This window comes from Pollicipes pollicipes, unplaced genomic scaffold (assembly GCF_011947565.3).
Source record: "Pollicipes pollicipes isolate AB1234 unplaced genomic scaffold, Ppol_2.1 Scaffold_7231;HRSCAF=8579_pilon_pilon_pilon, whole genome shotgun sequence".
Classification (NCBI taxonomy): Eukaryota; Metazoa; Arthropoda; class Thecostraca; order Pollicipedomorpha; family Pollicipedidae; genus Pollicipes; species Pollicipes pollicipes.
The window spans coordinates 26,214,909-26,238,052 of NW_023597034.1; the positions used below are offsets into that span (position 1 = coordinate 26,214,909).

A 23,144-nucleotide genomic window follows, 5' to 3' on the forward strand; every position below is an offset into this window, starting at 1 on the left:
GAGGCCGGTCCGGGCAGCGGGGCACGACAGAGGCCGGTCCGGGCAGCTGGGCACGACTGAAGCCGGTCCGGGCAGGGAGACACGACTGAGGCTGGTCCGGGCAGTGGGCAAGACAGAGGCCGGTCCGGGCAGCGGAGCACGACTGAGGCCAGTCCGGGCAGCGGGGCACGACAGAGGCCGGTCCGGGCAGCAGCACGACTGAGGCCGGTCCGGGCAGCGGGGCACGACTGAGGCCGGTCCGGGTGGGGGGGCACGACTGAGGCCGGTCCGGGCAGTGGGGCACGACTGAGGCCGGTCCGGGCAGCGGGGCACGACAGATGCCGGAGTGGCGGCGCGGCCTAGGTGAGGTAAGGTAGGTAAAAACGACACTCAGCAGACACAAATCACAACAAATCAAAGCACACAACCATAAGCATACACATGCACACGGAGCAGGCTATTTAAAGATTCAAAAGTCACCACTACGCCTACTACTAAACCACCACTCGCGTTTCAAATCACACGACATGTCGCGTAAGTCTGTGAGCAGTGGATCGCACATCAGTGCAGTGCTTAACAAAAAGCTCTGCCTGCCTGCTTCCGTCCTTGCACGTGGAAGAGCTAGATCAGTGTTCTGGCGAGTGTGGCAGGCACGGCGTTCTGAGTTGGCTTGGAAGTATGAGGTGAGACGTTGGGGTTCGCGAAAACAGATGCGACGGTATTGCGCATTTTGTGGAAAATTTAGAGCGCGGCCCGTGCGCTTGGCCCGCAGAGGGTTAGCCGAAGTCAACCGACACGTCTAATATTTACGGTGAAAGTTGAGCCAATGAGCAATGACACGACTTGCAGACCTCAGTTTGGAGTTTCTCGAGGCGTCCCTGTCTCGTTTTTTTCCGGACCATTAGCAGAAGGCCCATGCGGTTAAAGATGTGCGTGGTGGCCAATGGATTAATTAACAAGCAGAGGTCGCACCCACTGATCAGCCACCTTGTCAGCTTTCGAATAAATTTTTATCGCAAAAAAAACAGTAAGGAGAAGGTGATCCGATGGCCCAACTGGCCGGGCTGCTGAGCATATTATTACACTGGTCATCGATGGTAGATACATGGGAATCTTAGGTGACAGCATTGTCGAGAACCATACATCATGATTTTTCACCGTGGGGCTCTCACGCATTATGTTCTCACGGAGCCGACTGCAGCACTGGGTCCATGTCACGAGAATGCTGACGGAGCCAAAATTGCTTCTTCTTCCTTCTTCCAAACTTGGCAGCGGAAGCAGGCGTGTAAAGATCTTAAAACCTTTTTATGACAGCAATGAATCGTGGCAGGAGTTTTTTCAAGAACTCGAACCTCTGGCGTCGTCATCTCGTACTGTACCAGTCGTTAGCATACTGAGCTACATGGACATTGGGGGCGTGGTGAGATGGATCCTATACAAATACCCAGAAGGTCCGACGGTGCTGACCCGGTGCTGGGAGCCCTCCTAGCTCTCACCTTCCACCACGTCTGTCCGGTTGATGAGCAGGTGAGAGCAGTTGCAGTTGCCCTGCAGGTCACCACTGTCGAAAGCCACGCACTCAACGCAGGCTCTGTATTCGTTGCACTTGCCCTGGCACGTCTGAAAGGGTACGCGATCAGATCGCGCTCAGCTGAAGACCAGACGCGCGCTCAGCTGAAGACCACACGCACGCTCAGCTGAAGCTGAAGCCAGATTGCGCTCAGCTGACGACAACTCGCGCTCAGCTGAAGACCACACGCACGCTCAGCTGAAGACCACACGCACGCTCAGCTGAAGACCAGATCGTGCTCAGCTGACGACAAGACGCGCGCTCAGCTGAAGACCACACGCACGCTCAGCGCAAGACCAGACGCGCGCTCAGCTGACGACAAGACGCGCGCTCAGCTGAAGACCACTCGCGCGCTCAGCTGAAGACCACTCGCGCGCTCATCTGAAGACCAACGCGCGCTCAGCTGACGACAAGAACGCGCGCTCAGCTGAGATCAGACGCCGCCGCTCAGCTGAAGATCAGATCGCGCTCAGCTGGACGGCAAGACGCGCGCCTCAGCTTGAAGACCACACGCACGCTCAGCTGAAGACAAGGCCCGCGCTCAGCTGAAGACCACACGCGTGCTGTCCTGCACGCCCGACAGGCAGTGGCTGGGATGCGGTCATGGAAGCCATTGAGGTACGCCGCAGCGAGGGGTCAATGTTCAATCCTGGCGTCGAGGCTCGTGGTCAAGCACGCATGTATTTCAACGCAGAAATTTAGCGCGGTTACATGGGCTTTGCTGCTGTCAAACGTGGGGAGACATGGGTGGTTTTGGGAACTTCCTTTCATGCAGATCCAGCGACGTTATGTTTAATTGTACGAACCCGGGTGGGCCAAGTATACATATGCGTAATTACTGCAGACTTCGCATGCATCTGTACGTCTTGATTTACTAACGCATCAAGAGTTGGGATGTCACTTTTCGGCCTTATTTGGGAGAGGCTCCCATAGCACCTAAGTCTTCAAGGAATTGCCGTGCCGTAAGAGAAGAGAAAGGGAGAGGGAGAAGAAAGGAGAGAGAAGAGAGGGAGAAGAGAAAGAGATAGAGAGAAGAGAGAGAGAGAGAGAGAGCGAGAAGAGAGAGCGAGAAGAGAGAGAGAGAGAGAGAGAGAGAGGAGAGAAGAGAGAGAGAGAGAGAGAGAAGAGAGAGAGAGAGAGAGAGAGAGAAGAGAGGAGAGAGAGAGAGAGAGAATAGAGAGGAGCGAGAAGAGTTTTAGCGCATTACTACGTTGAAATGGATTATATTCGAAATCGTGTCAATCAGGTACTGCCACTGTCATTGTGACATTTCCTGCACTTCCCTCAAATGCTTGCCCCCTTTCATTTGGTACCATATTGTCTCTGAGTGACCGTGTGGGCTCGGAGACCTCTGCCTGGCGGTCTGTCAGGCTTAGCTGACGGTCTCTGAGTGATCGTGTGGGCTCGGAGACCTCTGCCTGGCGGTCTGTCAGGCTTAGCTGACGGTCTCTGAGTGACCGCGCGGGCTCGGAGACCTCTGCCTGACGGTCTGTCAAGCTTAGCTGACGGTCTCTGAGTGACCATGTGGGCTCTGAGACCTCTGCCTGGCGGTCTGTCAGACCTAGCTGACGGTCTCTGAGTGACCATGTAGGTGTGTGAATCTCACCGGACAGTCCTCGCAGTACCGGCCGACGAACAGGCCCGACTCGCCCTCGTCACAGACACACTTGCCACACTCGCACAGACCGTTGCCTGAGCAGGGCTTCGTGTCACCTGTGTGTCAGGCAGAGCGCGCCGTCGGTATTGACATAGCACAGCCGCTGCTGATATCTTAACACGCAGCATCACAACCGCGGTATCACTAGCACTTGGACTGTAAACAAGCATTGGCATAGTTACAACAAAACGGCGTAGTTAGCAAGCGAAATTGTTCAAGGCACAAAACGCACAATTTTATAACGGCAAGTTAAGCAACCGGCGTTTCATACACGGGTAGGTATTGAGGAACCAGTCTTGACAGCACGGCAGTGCATTCCATTGCCGTCATGGAAGAGCAAATTAACACATTGGTGTCTACGGTTGAATCCCATTTTAGCACTTGTGGTGTGTACGTGAGCCAAGCTATGGTGCAACACATTTCAAAAGGGGCAAGAGCACAAATTTGTGATTCGTTCTTTTTCCTGCAGTTTGGGGTTAGGTGCCATGTTTCGGACGCCAGGAATGAGCCGATAGAGACATCCAACGGTTGATCCCCGTACAAATAGCTGTGAATCGACCTATTTGGCCGAAAAACAATCTCAGTACCTTCTTGTACAAGATCTGCAATTGTCCGGGGTAAGTCAATGTCGACATCATAAAATTGCACTCGGAACAGGAGCCGCAGAGCCTCCGCAGACCGACATGCCAGCATTTTGATTTATCGTGGGAGTTGAAGAGAACTATTTGCATGCTTTGCGTTTGCTGCAAGATGTTGGTCTGAGAACCTCCGAGAGATGTCATGAACGTTAGGTCACCGTTTGAGGCTACAACAGGAGTGGGTACTGGAGCGCCGTTTTTTTCTACCCTTCCCACGAAATGCATCTTATGCTGCGACGGCGTCTACAGCCGGACGTTCATGCAGCACGCTTCAAGAGAGAAAGCATGAATTTGGAGTCACCAATGTCTCGGGTGTTCAAGGTTGAATGTCCATATGCCGAAAACCAGGGCAATAACCGACACCCAACTGAGATGACAGAGTGTTTCAGAAATTCTAGCTTTCAGAAAGTTGTCGATGGGTTGGTCATGGAAAGCGCGTTCGTTGTTATGCTTGCTACCGCTCGAGAATCAGCTGACACTTCCGCTAGAAAACGTTTTCCGACAGTGAGCCGTTCTGCAGTCGTGACCCCGCATGCTCTCCCCGCATGGAGAGAGACTCGTCACGTGACGAGCCGTTCTTCTGGTTGTGTCCCGCACCCCCCTCTCCCGACGAGAGCTGTTCTCCCGGGCGCGTCCCCGCGCCGCCCGCCCCCGCCCCCGACGAGAGCCGCTTTTCCGGGTGTGTGCTCCTCCCCTCCCCCGACGAGAGCCTCTCTTTCGGGTGTCTCTCCGTGCCGCCGCCCCCCCCCCCCCCCCACCCCCACCCGTCCCGGACGAGACTCGCTGTTCCGGTTGTGTCCCCCTTCCCCCTCCCGCGACGAGCCTGGTGCGACGCAGGTGGCGTTGCCGGCGGGGCACTGGCAGGCGCCGCCAGTCCAGCTGGGTCGGCACTCGCAGCTGCCGCACACACAGCTGCCGTGGTCGGGGCCCGAGCAGAGCAGCTTCTCGTGACGGTCGCACGAGAAGTTGTCGCACTGGCAGAACTCGCCCGTCACCACCTGGAGGCAAATAGCGCTGCTGGTGATGGGTCAGATGGCAGCAGCTGACAGGAATTAGCGACCGGGCCGCACCCAAGGAGTGCACATGTGCCGCTGTTTTGCTAGTCGATGGAGCACGGCTGCTTGGGTGGTCTGTACATGATTAAGATCTGTATGGGAGCATGGGTGACTGTCACTGGCGATCCATATCAAACCCCTCGATTTCCGTTTTGTGAAACGATCACTTTGTCGATCAGTGTTAAACCAACAAACGTGTCCTCAAGACGGCACCGTTTGCCTCACACTAGTCCAACTCCACCGTGATCTGTACCAGCCTCCAACGTCAAGCACTGCCGGAGACTCCCCCGCACGCTCGCCATCAGTCACCTGGCACGAGCTCACCTCCTGCGGGTTGGACCTTTCGAAGCACTGGCACTGGCCGCAGACGCACTCCCCGCGGCCCTGGCAGGTGTCACCGGTGTCTCCGGCCAGGCGGCAGCGGTCGTCGCCCCGCCGACCGCCCCCGTCGCGCTGCGAGCACTCGCACAGCGCGCCGAAGTGCTCCTCGTCGCACGCGCACAGACCGCACCGCAGCGAGCCGTGGTTGTTGCACTCGGGGACCGGCGACTGTCGGCAAGCGAACCGTCAGCAGGGCAGGAGGGCCGGGCACCCGTCAACAGGGCAGGAGGCGGGCACCCGTCAGCAGGGCAGGAGGGTCGGGCACCCTCAGCAGCAGGAGGCCGGGCACCCGTCAGCAGGGCAGGAGGCGGGCACCCGTCAGCAGGGCAGGCGTGCCGGGCACCCGTCAGCAGGGCAAGGCGTGCCGGGCCGTCAGCAGGGCAGGTCGGGCAACCCGTCAGCAGGGCAGAGGGCCGGGCACCCGTCAGCAGGGCAGAGGGCCGGGCACCCTCAGCAGGCAGGAGGGTCGGGCACCCGTCAGCAGGGCAGGAGGGTCGGGCACCCGTCAGCAGGGCAGGAGGCCGGGCACCCGTCAGCAGGGCAGGCGTGCCGGGCACCCGTCAGCAGGGCAGGAGGGTCGGGCAACCCGTCAGCAGGGCAAGAGGGCCGGGCGGCCGTCAGCAGGGCAGGCGGGCCGGGAACCCATCAGCAGGACAGGAGGACCGGACCCGTCAGCAGTGCAGGAGGGCCGGCACCCGTCAGCACGGCAGGAGGGCCGGGCACCCGTCAGCAGGCAGGCGGCCGGGCGGCCCGTCAGCACAGCCGACAGGTGTGCTCCCGGCCGCGACGAGGGGAGACGCCGACTCACCTCACGCCTCGTCAACGGGGTGCAGTAAGAGCCCCGATTGCTTGCAAGGGATTCCTGAAACATCGGCTCAAACGACTGCGTTTCGCATCTACGAGCGGTATCAAAATGAGAATGTCTGATCGCAGAGTGCAAACGCATACTCATTGACATGTCCTTATTGGACCCCAAGCACTCTAATTCCTAACCCTAGAAGCAACTAGTCTTGGCTTAGCATTTTGCTTCGTCTTTGTGTCAGGTGCAGGCAGGGGCGGCATGATGTTCAGGTCCACGAATTTTGAGTTGGGGACAGGATTTTTCACCAGGCCTTCTGGACAATTAGACCTTCTCACAGGGGGGGGGGGGGTATCCTGCGCAGTGTCGTATTCAAGAGGGTCGGTCATGTGCCCGAGGGCATGAATCCCTTTATCAAACTGTTCCATGCATCACATTTAAGCAAATAAATTTTGATAGCTAAAAATCCAGAATGGGGCCTTCTGATTGTTAAGCAAAGGGGTTCGTCAGCCTAAATCAGGACCTTCTGCTCTAGGAGGGGGACTCCCGATGCACAGGGCAGGGACACAGGCACAGGCGCCTTTTATTCCAGAACAGGATTTTTCCGATTCGCGGAGGAAGCCTCCAAATCCATCCCAAAGGCCTCGTTATCCCAAAACAGGACATACTTGTCCTGAGCCGCGGCCATGTGATATATGAGAGAGCACTCCTGTTCCAAAATAGGACCCCCTGAATAAAGGGGGTGCCTCCTACCCAGGACAGGGGCCTTCCAGTCTGTAACAGCGGCCTCCCGAGCCAGCAAAAGGGCCTCTTTAACACAATATTTTACCTCCTTTTCTAGAGCATTGGCTAAGATTGGCCGCCAACTTATTGATAAAGGTAACCTCATGATCCAGAAAATGTGTCTCTTCGTGCAGCAAAGTTCTTGATACCGATTTTTTTTTTGCTCACTAGCTGTGCTATGTAAACCTCTTTGATTCAAATTTAGTACCCTACGGGTAGCTTCAATATCTTTGGTTCTGAAAGGGGACCTTTCAACCTTTTTTCGGAGAGCGGGGCCAAAAACATACTCCTGCCCCCATGCTTGTTCCCCGCACCACCTCCCCCTTCCCGGTTGTTGCCCGGCCCCTCAGTGCAGGCCGATCCAGGATTTCCCCGGAGGGAGAGGTCAACTTCTATCAGGAATGGCCATCTGTTCTGGCGAAAATCCCCCCAGGAGCACTACAGATCTCTCATGTGTGGCGCATTGCGTAGTAAACTGTACAAAATGAGCCAAGACCAGCGTTGTCCGTTTCGCCCAGCTCCTGCTGACATGACCCAGCTGGGTGGAAACGCAATTGCAAGCCGTCCATGTGTGTCAGCAGCCGTGTACGCGCGTGTGGCAACCTGTGTCCGTGCATCGACAGTCTGCGTCCGTATGTTCGGCGGCCTGTGGTTCCGTGTGGTCGACAAAAGCCTGCCTGTTCCGTGTGTCGACAGCCGGTGTCCGTATGGTCGGCGGCCTGTGTCCGTTGTGTCGGCGGCCTGTGTCCGTGGTCGACAAAGCCCTGGTGTCCGTATGTCGACAGCCTGTGCACGGTGTCGAAGGCCTGTGTCGTGTCGGCCTGTGTCCGTGGTCGGCGGCCTGTGTCCGTGTGTCGACAGCCTGTGTCCGTGTGTCGACAGCCTGTGTCCGTATGTCGGCGGCCTGTGTCCGTGTGTCGGCAGCCTGTGTCCGTGTGTCGGCAGCCTGTGTCCGTGTGTCGACAGCCTGTGTCCGTATGTCGGCGGCCTGTGTCCGTGTGTCGGCAGCCTGTGTCCGTGTGTCGACAGCCTGTGTCCGTGTGTCGACAGCCTGTGTCCGTATGTCGGCGGCCTGTGTACGTGTGTCGGCAGACGGTGTGCAAGGGTCGGAGACCTGTGTCCGTGTGTCCACAGCCTGTGTCCGTGTGTCGGCAGCCTATGTCCGTCCGCGTCCGTGTGCCGGCACCAGGCGCGGGCCCGTACCAGGTCGGCGGGACCGGCGCGCTCACAGTCGCACTGGCACTGCTTGGTCAGATGAATCACCAGCGACTCGTTCAGGCCCGTCGGCCGAATCTCCACGACGCTCTCCCACTGCGCCGGGTCAGCGGGACACTTGACCAGCTGCAACAGACGATGGGCACTTGGATGACTGCGCCAAGAGATGACGCCCGCTCAAACCGGACGACAGAGCGGCGCTGAAGAGGCTGACGCCTGCAGGAGGACGCTCGACCAAATCAACAGATTGTTGGATCGACACATGCACATTTTGGGTGATAAAAGAGCTTGTTGCACCAACTTGTACGGTAGTCAGCATCGATTAATGTGTTTGAAAATATCATCCAGAAACAGTACCTTCTACCACGCGCCAGGATGGGCGGATGACTGTAAATGACACCAAACTAAACAGCGTGCTCTGGCCTTTCAGAACTCTGTCATATTGATAACAATAGCCGAGGGTCGAAATCATGTTCGGCCCAGCTCAGTTCATCTAATCAGATGTGATTACCACGATTTTCCCATGCGCAGGCCAAATGCAGGTCATTCTTTGGACATGCTTCAGTAAAACCGACTAATTCATCACAAATAAATGTCATGTGCCATTTGAGTTGGACGTTTACAAACTGACCTCACATCACCTTTGAAGGCGATCTGGCATCACCTTGCATAAGCCGACTGACTCTGACTGACAAAGGATTAAACCATTTGACGATCTGCATCAAAACGACCCGTAATGGGAAAGTAAACTATGAGTAAATGCATGAAGAAGCAAGCGTGTCCGTGTGAGCATTCACATGTGACTTTATGACTCGATTAACTGACCTCACATTGACATTGTTCCTTCCCTCAGAAAGTCCCATATTGCCAGTCTCTTGCCACGCGAACAGAATCCGCGGATCCCGTCAGGATCCCGTTGGGTTCTCACGCGTCTCACTGCTGTGCTCACTCACTGCTCTCACGCTCTCGCCGTCCGTTTACAGCAGCTACGTGCACTGCACAGCAGCGAAGACGTCGGCACACCGGAGACGAGCCAACGGAGAAACCTCCCCAGTCTCTCCTCCCGGGACAAGGCAGGACGGAGGCGTGCATGGATAAGTCGACCCCACGAGGCGAATTTGAAACTCGTGAGAGTGGAAGGCGTGAACGCACTCCCGCACCTCCCGGACGCAGGGCACGGTCCGCGTCGGCGGCGGCAGCGGGGCCGGGCAGTGGTGGCTGAGCGCCGCTGGCCAGGGCGGCAGCACTCACCTCCACCGTGACGGTGAAGTCGGCGGCACTTACCTCCACCGTGACGGTGAAGTTGACCCGCTGGCCGATCTTGAGCCCGTCGCAGCGGTTGGTCTCCTCGGGCGCGCCAGTGCCCAGGCACGCCGAGTGGTACCGGATCCGCACGAAGTCCGTCGAATTGTCCTTCAGCTCAACAAACGACGTGATAGCCTGCAGCGTGACGGCGTCAGTCGTCACCACATTGGTCACCGGTGGAAGTGGCAGGGGCGTATTCAAGATTTTTCAATGTAGGGGTGGGGGCGGAGCTCATGAAATTCCGCTGAAATTTATTGTATGCCATAAAACATTATTATCTGTTCTCGATCTGCTCACTTTTACGTGTTCAAATGGAATGTGCCTTAGTCATGTAAATATCGATGCATGCCACAGGTTTAGCTGGGGGCATGTTCCCTGGGATCTCCTGTGCGCGCACGCTCCTGTGAATGGGCCCTGGTGTTGTTCGCGGAAAGCGAACCGCGAGGCGGAGATCTCGGATTTCGAGCGATAGGGCACAGCTCCAACGTCGTGATCCCGGGCCAAGCTTCTCTTAGTTGCGGTCCTTAATACGCGACAAACCAAATTGGATCACGAGTCCGAAGTCGTTGACCGTAGAATGCATAAATCTAGTCACAGACAGCAAGCCAATGGTTGCATTTCGCACGTTGTTCTTTGTGAAGAGACAGCTGTTCGCCACTTGACAATAGGCCGGCCCTGCGTTAAACGGCCACCGGGGTCGAGGCTTCCGAGCATGACACTCAGATGTCGGTTCAATCCGACCTAGCGCATGACACTCAGATGTCGGTTCAATCCGACCTAGCGTATGACACTCAGATGTCGGTTCAATCCGACCTAGCGTATGACACTCAGATGTCGGTTCAATCCGACCTAGCGTATGACACTCAGATGTCGGTTCAATCCGACCTAGCGTATGACACTCAGATGTCGGTTCAATCCGACCTAGCGTATGACACTCAGATGTCGGTTCAATCTGACCTAGCGTATGACACTCAGATGTCGGTTCAATCCGACCTAGCGTATGACACTCAGATGTCGGTTCAATCCGACCTAGCGTATGACACTCAGCTGTCCGTTCAATCCGACCTAGCGTATGACACTCAGATGTCGGTTCAACCCGACCTAGCGTATGACACTCAGATGTCGGCTCAACCCGACCCAGCGTATGACACTCAGATGTCGGTTCCACCCGACCTAGCGTATGCCACTCGAGTGTCGGTTCAACCCGACCTGGCGCATGACACTCAGATGTCGGTTCAATCCGACCTAGCGTATGACACTCAGATGTCGGTTCAATCCGACCTAGCGTATGACACTCAGATGTCAGTTCAACCCGATCTAGTCCATGACACTCAGATCTCGGCTCAACCCGAACTAGTCCTAGATCACTCGAAAGGGAACGGTGGGTACAGGGCAACCGTAAGGGTGCGGCGACGTACGTCGTGCTGCTCCTTGACCAGCTGAACCACGTTGGAGGAGTCGCTGGAGAGTGTGCCGGCCGAGCTCGCCTCGATGTGCTGGCTCAGCATGTCGTACGCGGAGCGCTGCTCCGACGTCACCGCGAATATGATGTTGATGCTATTCTGCTTCACCTGCAGGAGATACGGAAACTCCGCCTGCGTTGACGGGCGCGGAGACCACGTGGAGATCCTCATGCAGACCTCTCCAGAATGACTGGCTGGCTTCCAGAATGTTTGCCGCAATGAATGTAAGAAACAATCGCTAAGTTTTTTCAATATATCTATAAACAAGCTTTTACACTAGTGCAGGGTCGATGACCTCATTAGCAATGGCAATGACATAACTTGACATACATAACATTACATGCTAAACTTCCAATAACAGCAGTGTAAGCATGTACACGGAATACACCCTGAGCTGACGAGTAAATTTTCATGTAGGAGCTTAGGCCGATTACCTTCTGATTGATTTGCGACACGCTGGGATAGTCGAGCTTGTCTGAGTGGGTGTAGAATCCCTTCTCGTCCAAGTGACACTCGCCATCGTTCGGCTCAACCACGCCTCCCAGCTGAAAACAACGGGAAGATCCAGGTCGGCGACGGCCGGACGCCTGCCTCCAGCTGCGAGTCGGTCCACAAGGGCAGCGTAGTGGCACTGCTGCTCGTGCTGGCCGCCGCAGGTCAGCGGTCGTGAGCGGCGAGCCGCAGAAACACATGGTCAGTCCAGTCCTGGGACACGCAGGAAAACTAACCAACAGAGAGCAAACGGACATCCCACGTCCAGGCACACCAAACACCCCAGGGCTAGACAGTATTACCGCGAAGAGGTCCGACACCGACTGCTTGCCGTCCCCAGCGAAGCGTGGTCACCACGGACTGTCTGCTTGTGTCTGCCTCCGCCTATGCGTGCGTGGGGGTCTACCCAGCCGCCCTCAGCGTAGTCACCGTCGCCACGGCACGCCCCCTGTCGCCCTGGCTGACCTTGCCGCCGCCCTGGCAATCCTTGCCGTCGCCCTGGTAAACCTTGCCGTCGCCCTGGCTAACCTTGCCGTCGCCCTGGTAAACCTTGCCGTCGCCCTGGCTAACCTTGCCGTCGCCCTGGCAAACACTGCCGTTGCCCTGACAAACCTTGGCGTCGCCCTGGCAAACCCTGCCGTCGCCCTGGCTAACCTTGCCGCCGCCCCGGCAGACCTTGCCGTCGCCCTGGCAAACCTTGCCGTCGCCCTGGCAAACCCTGCCGTTGCCTGGCTGACCTTGCCGTCGCCGGCGTAGTGGGAGCCGGCGTCGGTGGAGAAGACCAGCAGGCGGCGCGCGCTGCTCCGCCAGCCGATCTGCTGTTTGCATACGATGGCCTGCATGATGGCGTCGAAGCCGCCCTCGGGGAAATCCAGGTTTCCCGACACCTTGGCACTCATCACGTTTTTCCTGACGAGGAACGGAACGAACGGACAAGTCAGACCATTCACAGGCAGAGATGGTTCCGGACAGACAGACAGTGCCGAATCGTTCTACCGATGCGATGCTGCCTTGACTTGATCGAACGTTGTGCACCGTGAGAATGCACTCTAAAGTCAATGATGCCGCAGCAGCTGTGTTGGCTTGTTCAGCTTTATCTGGACTGCGCGGGTGGTCACGCACGGTCTCCGGGAGCCCATCACTGCAAAACGTACAGTCTCCGAGAGCCGATCACTGCAAGACGCGCAGTCTTTGATTGAGAGCCGATCACTGGAAAACGTACAGTCTCCGAGAACCGATCACTGCAAGACATACAGTTTCCGGGAGCTGATCACCACAAAACGCACAGTCTCCGAGAGCCGATCACTGCAAGACGTAGTCTCCGAGAGCCGATCACTGCAAAACGTACAGTCTCCGGGAGCCGATCACTGCAAAACGTACAGTCTCCGGGAGCCGATCACTGCAAAACGTACAGTTTCCGGGAGCTGATCACTGCAAAACGTACAGTCTCCGGGGCCCGATCACTGCAAAACGTGTAGCCTGTCGATGAGGGATTTCTCTGTGTCATGCCGAGTGTCCGAATCGCCATGACTACTCCGTGCTGCTCGCCGCAAAGGCCGATCAAACCGCACACAGGAGGCACCGTCTTGCCTCGGCAACCCATCTGTCAACAACCATGCGGCGATGGGCGCCCAGCCAGCCGGCAAGAGATAGATTGAAAAGCACACGGGGACGACCGAGTGTAAGTCTAGCGCCGAGTTACCTTCGCTCGGACGAGTGAGCGCGACTCACCGCGAACGAGTCGATGTCGGTCGTCAGCGGCAGGGAGTTGTGGAAGCCGTAGGGGGCGGTGCAGTTGTCACACGGATGCTCCAGACTGTAGACACACAGACACAGTCCGCCGGGTTAGTACAGTGTTCGCAGCCAACGTGGAAAAGCCCGCAGTGCTTGTCAAATTTCTCTGCTGGCGCATCGTTACTGGTCTAGCTTGTGCATTCCGTCAAAAGCGCTCATTATTGCGCCGGCGGTTTTCGGACGGACGCCAGGGACACGACAGCTCTGCACAGACTGGACATTTGGGCACTAGTTGATACCGCAGTATGGATGCAATGAACATCTTCAGACTCAAGTGTAAAGTCTGCTGTTAGCATCCATTCAGATTCAGATCCATGATGTATTTCCGATGAAGTCATAGCAGTATTTCACGCTTCCGTTCGTTGCCAGTACCAAACATCCAGGGATGTGTATCCTTTAAAGGGACCTTCGGAGCATATTTCAAACATATATTTTGTTGAAGCTCAGGACCGTCGTTTGGGATGATAAAACTGGCTGGTGTCATCTCAGCACGAAGAAGATATGATGTACGCAAGGCCAGTTTCTTTTTTCGAGCCCAAATTGCGCGGCCAACGTGTCGGTACAGGACAAGGCTTCTTCCTTGCAAGCCCCAGATTCAATTCCTGCAATGAAGAACTTTGGCGCACGCAAAACATTCAAGCGGAATATTTTTCGCTGCCCCCTTGTCTGTGCGCAGAAATTTCACGTCGATTTCGTTCGAAATCGGCATGAGGACTGGCATGATAAACAGAAGGGGCTGCCTGCGAACATCGTCACTTAGACCCTTGATAGGTACACATGAAATGAACCTATACCCCTGACGTCAGTAGACGTGAACGTTTGTGATGATGTGTTGACGCGGCGGACGGCTTGATACACTTAGCGATAATTGTACTGTTCGGAGTTTGAACATGAGCGTTGCTGGCCCACGTCGCATGTCGCTGGTATATACTTGTGTTGTAAGCGCTGCCTTGCAATGAACTGGGCATGCCATGTTTTCCAAAGCCAAAGTGTGCTTCGAGAAGGATCACCGCGCTAAATGTCATTGGGGAGTAATAAAAGACGTGGCATGACGTTTCGTTTTTGTGTGCTAATGAGCCCATAGTTGTCTATGTTTTCATGCTTACTTTGTTGCAAGCTTTCCTATGGTGCGCCGCACATTTTGTGGTCAGTTCGTGTATTTCGAACATAAGATGCCTAACACACATGTTGAAAAAGCGAAGCAAATAAATAGTATTACATTCATAGTGGTGGACAGGGAGTCCAACGCAGTAGCGCAGGCAGGGTGGGTACAGGGGGGCACGCAACCGCCCCCCCCCCCCGCCCCTTTAGGTTTCAAGCCAGCTCCATACCGGTCTGAGCTCTGGGCGCCCATTCCCAAGGGGGGGACGAGGCCGGGCTCGCGATTTGCATTGGCCAGGCCCTTGCAACAATGTGGGGCTCCTGTGTCGGTCATGGGCACACAGTACCTAGCCGAGTATCCTGTGTCAATAAGGGGCCTCGGGTCGACCAGGGGAACATTTGCTGACCAGGGCCGTGGACGGGACCCCGAATGCCAGCGGGCCTCCTGCATTGATCGGGGTCCTCTGACAACGAAATGAAACCCGAGACTATTGAGAAGAGCTTACATTGAAACGATGGAAGAACTCTGCGTCAGTCAGGGCCCCAGGATCGAACGCTGGGCGCTGATCGGCGCTGGGCGCTGATCGATCGAACGCTGGGCCCTCCAACCCAAAGCCACCCACGGCCCCGTTAGGCCGAACTGGAGTCTATGTGACAATTATTGGACCACCTGCGGCGATCGGTAATATGTTGCGCCAATGGGGGTTCCTGCGTCTATTAGGCTTTAACTGTGAGGGTCAGAATGTCTATCGCGTCAGGGAAGGGACCAACGTGATATGATGTGTCCTTCTAATGACCTCCGGATGGTCTAAGGGACCCCGCCCACATGTCGCGGGGGCGACAGCCAAGAGGCACCCGCGGTGGGACGGAATGGCCCTTCAGCCCCTGATCGGGAACTATAATGTGCCCCTTAGTGTTCTTCTCAACTGGGTCCCTTGCCCGGAAAAAGTAGTGGATTCCGTTAGTATTGAATGGAGTGGGTCAAAATGAGCTAAAAAATGAAAAAGTCAGCCTGTTCGCCTGAAAAGGTCGATTCTCTTACAGAATCGAATTGTTCAACAAATTACATAAAAACGCTTTGAGTCTGTACGCTTGCAAACTCAGGAGCAGGAACAATGTTGGCCGCGGTTGCATTTTTCGTTAAAAAATGTGTTAGCCAAAAGTCCTTTGAAATACTTTCGTAATGTTCAAAGATTAGACTGGTGTGCATCTTTTTTTGCAACCTTGAGGCTGTCGTCTGGACAGATGAACAGCCACTACAGCCTACAAATGGAGATTTTGCGTTTACTTGTCTATTTCCGCCACCCGATTTGCACCCCCCCCCCCCCTTCTTTGCCAGCGCTCAGTGTTAGTCACGGAGCCGCCGCTGAGCGGCGCACGGAAACTACAACCCTCGGGCGTCGAGAGTTGTGATGCTAAGATGCGAGCGTGCAATGTTGAGCGTGCAAAACAATCTTATGTGATTTGTCTAACTAATGGATTCTGATTGAATGTTGAATACATTCAGGCAAGCATAAACTGGCCATGTTAATATAATTTTTAACGCATTTCGATCCACAATGTACGTTCAAGGGTTCCTTAATATCTTTGTAGAAACCAGATCCAAATGCTGACAAAGCTTCTGAGTTCTATCGGTTTAGAAGGGGTTCAATGAGCCATTGAAAAAAAATAAAAAGCACCGGTGGTTTATTCCGTGCAGTCGTTTACCGACTGAGTTATCCGGTTTATTGACGTCAAAATTTGAACAGAATTGATCTCGCGGTGGCCGATGGCTTGTGCTCCAGTTATAGACCGCAAAAATAATAATGAAACAAAGAAAACCTTTTTGTGTGCGGGATCTTTCACCATCAGGGGTTCTTTCTCAACCTGCGCCCCTCACCATTGTCAAGGCTCTGGACGCGCCCCTGGTCCAAGGGCGCTCCCCAGTCGGAGCGGCTACTTAAAATTGAAGTTATGAGCCATTCAAAAGGAATGGACAAAATTTGTATTCTTATTTTTAAAAATTGTAGATGCCCACTAAATCAGATGCTCCTGATGTACCAACGAGTCAAAAGTGCAAAAAGGTGGCGAACTTCAAGTGCAACGTACCGATTTTTATGTTAGTGGTTGGATCTGACCTAGCCCTCACATCTGCGCGGGGTCCCAGAAGTCACATCCAGTTGTTTTTGTTTTTGTCGTTCGAGCGTGGTGTTCGTGAGAGCGCCACAAATATGACCCATAAGCAGAGGTGTGGTTTCTTATTCAGTTTGTGGGTTCAGCCCCTCCCCCTCCCCTCCCGCACACACAACTTTGAGAGGAAAGTGGGCTAAATCGGAAAAACGTCTTTTGGCGTGTTTTGGGCGTAGGGTATACCATGTACAGTACTCAGCCTCAGTTCACGCCCAACTTATTTTCCGAAACTACGCCCCAGCCCATAAACTACAATAAGCTGTAAGTGTAGCACCCGTCAGAAAGGCTCCTAAACAGCAACAGACGGCGGAACACTCTTTGAGCTCGGACGAGCACCGGGCAGCAGAAAGCTCCCTTCCAACATGAACGCATGAAAAGTAAGATTTATTTGGTTCTTGAAGCAGCAAGATTAGCACTATGACGATGCTGACCAGGAGATACGCAATGGCTGGGGCGCAGAGGGTGAGAATATGGCACTATTAGAAAGGAGTGTACTTGAGTTTTTACCTATCTAGGTTGCATATCATCATACCTTCCTGTGCAATACGCTGATACACTTCCAGACAAAGCATATCGAACTGTTCAAGTCCTTTCTTACCGTACGAGGATCTCATAACACGGTCGCAAGCATGAGACACGCTGCTGGGCCTGGGCGTGTACACGCGGGCCACGAATCTACGTGGCCCCTGGCCCCTCGGTACTCACTCAGCGGGCAGCGTGCTGGTGTAGGGCAGCAGCACCTTGTCGACGAAGCTGCCGAAGCCCAGCCGGAAGTTAGTGGTCAGCTTGCACATCTCGAGGGCCAGCAGGTTGCCGAGCGTGGACAGCTTCTGCTTGTCGTCCTCCATCGACTTGCTGAGGTCCATCAGATAGTAGAGGTCGATCGGGTAGTTGGGCGCCAGCGCGAACCTGACACTCAGCTGCTGCGGCTCGCCCACGCGCAGACTCATGCGCACGTGCTGCGGCGCGATCTGGATCGCGTCGAACGAGCCACCGGACGAGCAGCCGAACGAGTCGCCAGAGCCGCCGGACGCGCCTCCGGACGAGCCGGCGCCGGCGTCGCCTTCATGCTCGCTGCTGAGCGGCTCATCCCGCGGTACCGTAACCTGGTTGGCCCAGGTCTTGAGCAGGCGTTCGTCGCAGCTCAGCGCGCCGCTGCGGAAGTTGCGCTCCCTGTTGCAGCGCGACGCCGTCGTGTTGTCGCCGGTGACGAAGTGCTGAGACACGAGCGGCGCGCTGACGTCACAAGCACGCCCAGCCACGCGGGTCAGGCGCGGGTCAAGGTCAGGCCTGCAGTGGCACGGACGGTACAAGCAGGCGAGCCACCGCGGCCACGTTCTGATGAGGCATGGTTGCAGAGCTGAGAGCGGTTGTGAAGCGCTTTTGTCCGGCAGCTCTTCATTGCAGGCAAGATAAGGAACTAGGAGTCAGAACTGGAAGGCGGAACTAGATTCGATGCTTATGAATAGGTGCAGTTTGGTTACAGAATTACGCATTGCATGAATCAAACAACAGTCGACAGACATGGAGGCACACCTCTAAAAGTTCGGAGTCCAGTGGTCAACTCTGGTTTGGTGCGGTGGTCAATTTTTTTAAAGCAAAGCTAGCTCGGCTCTGAGAGGCGGTGAACACCAACGACAGACAGTTCAGTGCTATATGGACGCTTCGCATGAAGAGGAAACGTTGGATGACTGCTACGCACCTCAGCTGTTGATAATGCGGCTAATGTCCTTTGCGACGACAACACACGACGTAAGAGAAATCGACTGGCGCCAGATGTTAACGTCCTCTAAACTGTGCACAACTATCCCATGGAATGACAAGTTAAGCCCAGATTTGGATCTGGTCGACTTGCGATCTCGCAGCCAGTGGTAGTGTTGGGAGCGATCTCGCAGCCAGTGATAGTGTTGGGAGCGATCTCGCAGCCAGTGGTAGTGCTGGGAGCGATCTCGCAGCCAGTGGTAGTGCTGGGAGCGATCTCGCAGCCAGTGGTAGCGCTGGGAGTGATCTCGCAGCCAGTGGTAGTGTTGGGAGCGATCTCGCAGCCAGTGGTAGTGTCGGGAGCGCACTTACGGCCTGAGCACACCAGGCGCACGTCGGACTCTGCATGCATTCGCCGCAAGTCTGCTTGGACAAGCACGGATTCTCTTGGAGCACCTTCGTGGCATCCTGCCCAGAAGTCATGGTCAGGAGGACTGCACAAGCAAAGAGCAGCCGGAGCAGCATTCTTACGGCTGAAAAAGAAACGCGTTGTTAATTAAGCTGATCATGACCGCCGCAAAAGGTGTGTGAATGGAGGTGGAAAACGGAGCATCAACACCCAAAGTCGCAGCGCGAATAAAACTGAGGTCAGAAACATTCACCTCATGACATTAGCAAGGTCAGTCCATACTGACTAGTCTTTCCAACTGAAGGCATCCTAGCGTCTGCACTCAATGGCCCACTGGTTCCAGGCCGGTGGCTTCAATACATTGCATAGCCGCCTGCCCGCCGACCAAGATAAACTCGCTTCCGTCCATGTCGCACAAACCCAGCGTCACCCGTCGTAGGTCACTCGGTAAGTCATGACTGCACCATGTGCGGAGGACAACATGTGAACCCGACCATGTTCCGCGACCTGGCCAGCCCGAGCCGGCCGCGCGGCCGGTGCGGCCGCGGCGCCTGCGCTCGGCAGGCGGGCACGGCCTGAGACGGCCCTGCCGCGCCGCCTACGCCACCCGCAACGTCCGGCGGCGGTGCGCAGACATCCGCCGCCGCGATAACGTACCAGGCCGCCCGCCGCGATAACGTACCAGCTCGTCCGCCGCGGCGCTGGTGTGCAGCCGGCGGTCTCCGCGCTGACGCATGTCACATAGCGGTGCGTGGGGCTCCGGGAGGGCTCGGGAAGTTCGCCTGTCGACGGAAGGGCCAGCGTCGCTCGGCGATCGCCGCCTGAGCACGGACCCAGCGGACCCACCCCGCCCAGCGGACCCCCCCCGCCCAGCGGACTCACCCCGCCCAGCGGACCCGCCCCGCCCAGCGGACCCACCCCGCTCAGGGGACCCACCCCGCCCAGCGGACCCGCCCCGCTCAGCGGACCCACCCCGCCCAGCGGACCCGCCCCGCCCAGCGGACCCATCCCGCCCAGCGGACCCACCCCGCCCAGCGGACCCACCCCGCTCAGCGGACCCGCCCCGCCCAGCGGACCCACCCCGCCCAGCGGACCCGCCCCGCTCAGCGGACCCGCCCGTACCTGACGTAGTGGGAGCACGCCCGGCACAGGCCGCTGGAGACCGCCGTACGCGTGAGCTGGCGCGCGGCCGAGCCTGTGCGGCCCCGCCCGAGCAGGAGCGGCCGGCCGGCTGACGTGGGCCCCGGAGAGCGGCCGCACCCCTCTCTGGAGGGATCACGCCGCAGACGCAGCCCGGTTGCCTGAGTCGTCTGTGTCACATTTGCAATGCTCTGCGCTGGTCGGAGCCTGAGCCTAAGAAGAAAGCGGTCCTTTTCAACGGTTCCTTCTATGTCCAGAAGTCCACGAACTTCCTCGCCCATGATATTGCATATTTGCTCGAAATCTTGGTCATGCAGCGCTAGCTGCCAAAGCTTCAGCTATTACCTCCAATACGTCAGTGTTCAGAGGCCAAAATAATGTTGTACCTTTTCGGTATTTCTGATTATCTAAAGTAATTTTTGTGTGAGTGAGCATTCCTATCATGAGCGCAACGTGTGGCATCGCATTCCCGCGCTTGATCGATGAGGGCGCTCCTCCTGCTCCAGATCACAGCTCAGCAACGGCCGTGATCAGTCAGCTGAAAGGAGGCGTAGATGAGAACCCTCCCTCTGAACGCAGTACGTATGGAGTGGATAAGCAAGCTGATCGTGCGATGACGCCGTGGTGACAGGTGCTCTCGATTCCTCATGTGATGTCGCATGCAGTGCCGGCGCGTTCGGAATGGGTCCTGGCTGACTTGAGACGAGCTATTTCTGAGTTTATGACCGAACTGTTCCAGGCCTGAGAGGGCCTGCTCTGAGTTTACCATTGGCCTTCATCAGCCTAGAGGGCGGCCCTTTCCAAGCTTATCACGAACTTTTCTTGATTCGAGATGAGCCCTTTCAAGACCAGAATGGGCTGTTATCGTACCTGAAACTGACAAAGACGGTTTCCTGTCTTGAAATGGAACAGTTCCCGCCTAATCTTGCCCCTTTCCAGTTTCAAAACGATTCCAAAGTTTAATATGGGCCCTTTCCGGTCCCGAAATGGACCCTCTGCGTTTACCTTCGTAACACAATAAGTGAATCACCATCACATATCTGAGGTCTCCTTTGAGGTTAAGTGACATTATGGAGAAGCAAAAAGATAAATGAGCCCCTCCTCAAAAGATGGGGATGGGGATGTACCCTAGCCCGCCTCCCCCTCACGCATGGATACGCCGCCACTGGGCCCGACTAATGCCCCTCTTCTTCCCCTTACCGCCTGCGCCTTCATGTTCGTGGAGTTGCTTTGTTCACGCGAGCTACTAGATACAGTCACACAGATAAAAAATCGCGAACCCGGACGATGCGAACAAGATCACAGCAACGTCCCAGCCACAGCAACGACCATAGCAATGTCCCAAGTGAAACGTCCAGGCCGCCTTTAAGGTTAATTGCTGAAGCACGTTGTCGATTTCTTCTGAGGGCTTTCGCTATGTTAATATTTCGCGAAAAGATCGCGTCCTTTTTCCGAGTCTGTCTCGAACAATACGGCAACTAGGGGTTACAGCCCCATATGTCTACGCTTTGAATGGCAACATCTTTTCCATCACCTGCATCCCTGTGCCCAGCCAGCCCGGGCCCTCGGACAGCCATCCCTCCTCCGGCCCGGCCCCTGTCGGGCCCTTATGCCAAATTGGAGTGTCCAGCACCTGTCTAGTCCTGTCACGCACCTGGAAGGTCCGAAGCCCGTCTAGTCCTGTCACGCATCTGAAGGGTCCGGCACCCGTCTGGTGCTGTCACGCATCTGAAAGGTCCGGCATCCGTCTAGTTCCGTCACACACCTGGAGGGTCCGGCACCCGTCTGGTGCTGTCACGCATCTGAAAGGTCCGGCACCCGTCTAGTTCCGTCACACACCTGGAGGGTCCGGCACCCGTCTGGTCCTGTCACGCACCTGGAGGGTGGCCGCTGACCGAGCGCTGGCCGGCCCAGAGCCGTCCGCCGTGCTGTGCTGGCTAGCTACTGACCGGCACTGGAGCAGCCGGGCGCCCTCTGCCGCCTTCCAACGCCCCCGCGGACCGGCACTGGACCGCAGCGTGGCGCTGGCTTCCTAAGACGCGAATCATCGCCGCCCACTGATGTCTCTTGCGTCAAAAGCGCCGTTCAGGGAATGAGACACGTTATTCGGCGATGTAATTAGCACCTAGAGGTCAGTGGTGTCCAGTTTGTGATGCCTTTTCGTGTCGTGCGTCCTGACATAGTGTGACGTCACAATGGCTGACGGCATTGGAACGGAAGTGAAGCCTTGTCTCCGTTGTGAGCGAAGCGGCCGGCCGGCTGCGGCGGCGCTGCCGGCCCCGGACGCGGCCGGTGACGAGCGGCGGACGTAGTGGCGTGACAGCAGCCCCGGCGGAGTGACGGACCTGAGCCGCCCTCTTCCGGCCAATCAGGCCTGTGACGAGCTGGCTCGCCTGGCGATGGAGACGGAGGCGGCCCGACTGGCTGTCACTCGCTCGGCGCGTGATGGAGCGGACGCGGACCAGTTCACAGCTCCTGCGCGCAGTAGCGAAGCCAACATTTATGACTGATCATAACTGCTTTAACGCGTTTTGTGTCCATCACTCGGCGTGACATTGCTGAGCGGGGGCGATACTTTGCGAAATCGGATGAGCTGGGACCCTTGCCCATGGCAAAAGACAAAAATAGACTAGATCTTGAAAACAAAAGCTCTAAATGTGTCTTTCTGCGGTGCATTTTATCACGATGTCTGAGATCGAAATGCCTTTCTTTTCCAGAGCTTTTGAAATCTATTTGTCCTGCCGGCCAAATTCACATGTCTTTTTGTCATGTTGTAGCCGGGACATTTTGCAATAAATCGACAGGTCGAAGGGTCATCTTTGCCCCCTCATTTCTCAGATTTTTGACAAATGGGCCACAGAGGTTGTCAGCCACGCTGAAGACGTCCATAACATTTTCAGGCCTCCCAGTTAAGCGGTTTCGGGAGTTACAGACTCCGGCATTTCCGTGTTCTGTTGTTCAAGGGCTACGTTTGGCGGCGATATTTTCTCTACCGTGAAATAAAGCCATACAAAATTATGTGTGTCAAAATAATGTAAGAATCTTCCGATAACGCGTGTGCCGTGGTCGGAGACATCCTTTCACAGCGCATAGTGATTGTGGCATTATGAATATTTGTAATCCGCAAAGAACAATATTCCATGCGAGCTGAAACCTTTTCTTATTCGCTTGTGAAAGAGCGTGGCTTAAAACCCATAATTTCAACATAACACGGTGGCTATCGGCTTGGAAAGGTTTGGAAGCAATGTCACAATAAAGAACTCCGCTTCATTCGCGCGATCTGTCGTCGGCCACTGGCGCAGTATCTCCGCGGGTCTCTCCGCCCAGGCGGCGGAAACATGAGCGCATTGTGAGAAAACACTAAGCTTAACAACACACTGGCTCGCAGACACGTAGAAGTCCACTCAGTAGGCCAGTGACTCAGTCCAATTCACTCTAACTCATCAATATTCTTTAAATCAAGCGACCGCTACTTCCCTCTCATAGCCTGAAT

At 55.9% G+C, this 23,144-nt stretch overlaps 1 protein-coding gene across 1 annotated transcript; it reads right to left on the bottom strand.

Moving 5' to 3' along the window:
- Window positions 1-1,464: 1,464 nt before the first annotated feature.
- On the bottom strand, window positions 1,465-21,574 carry LOC119109901 (integrin beta-PS). Its single transcript, XM_037233651.1, has 14 exons — window positions 21,528-21,574; window positions 18,475-18,635; window positions 17,107-17,618; window positions 13,069-13,153; window positions 12,373-12,386; window positions 12,075-12,231; window positions 11,280-11,390; window positions 10,801-10,953; window positions 9,362-9,517; window positions 8,066-8,203; window positions 5,224-5,448; window positions 4,668-4,842; window positions 3,156-3,262; window positions 1,465-1,599 (listed from the first exon to the last, which is right to left on the bottom strand). The coding sequence occupies exons 2-14, from the start codon at window positions 18,625-18,627 to the stop codon at window positions 1,465-1,467; spliced, it is 2,121 nt and encodes a 706-aa protein (XP_037089546.1). The 5' UTR covers window positions 18,628-18,635; window positions 21,528-21,574.
- Window positions 21,575-23,144: the final 1,570 nt, after the last annotated feature.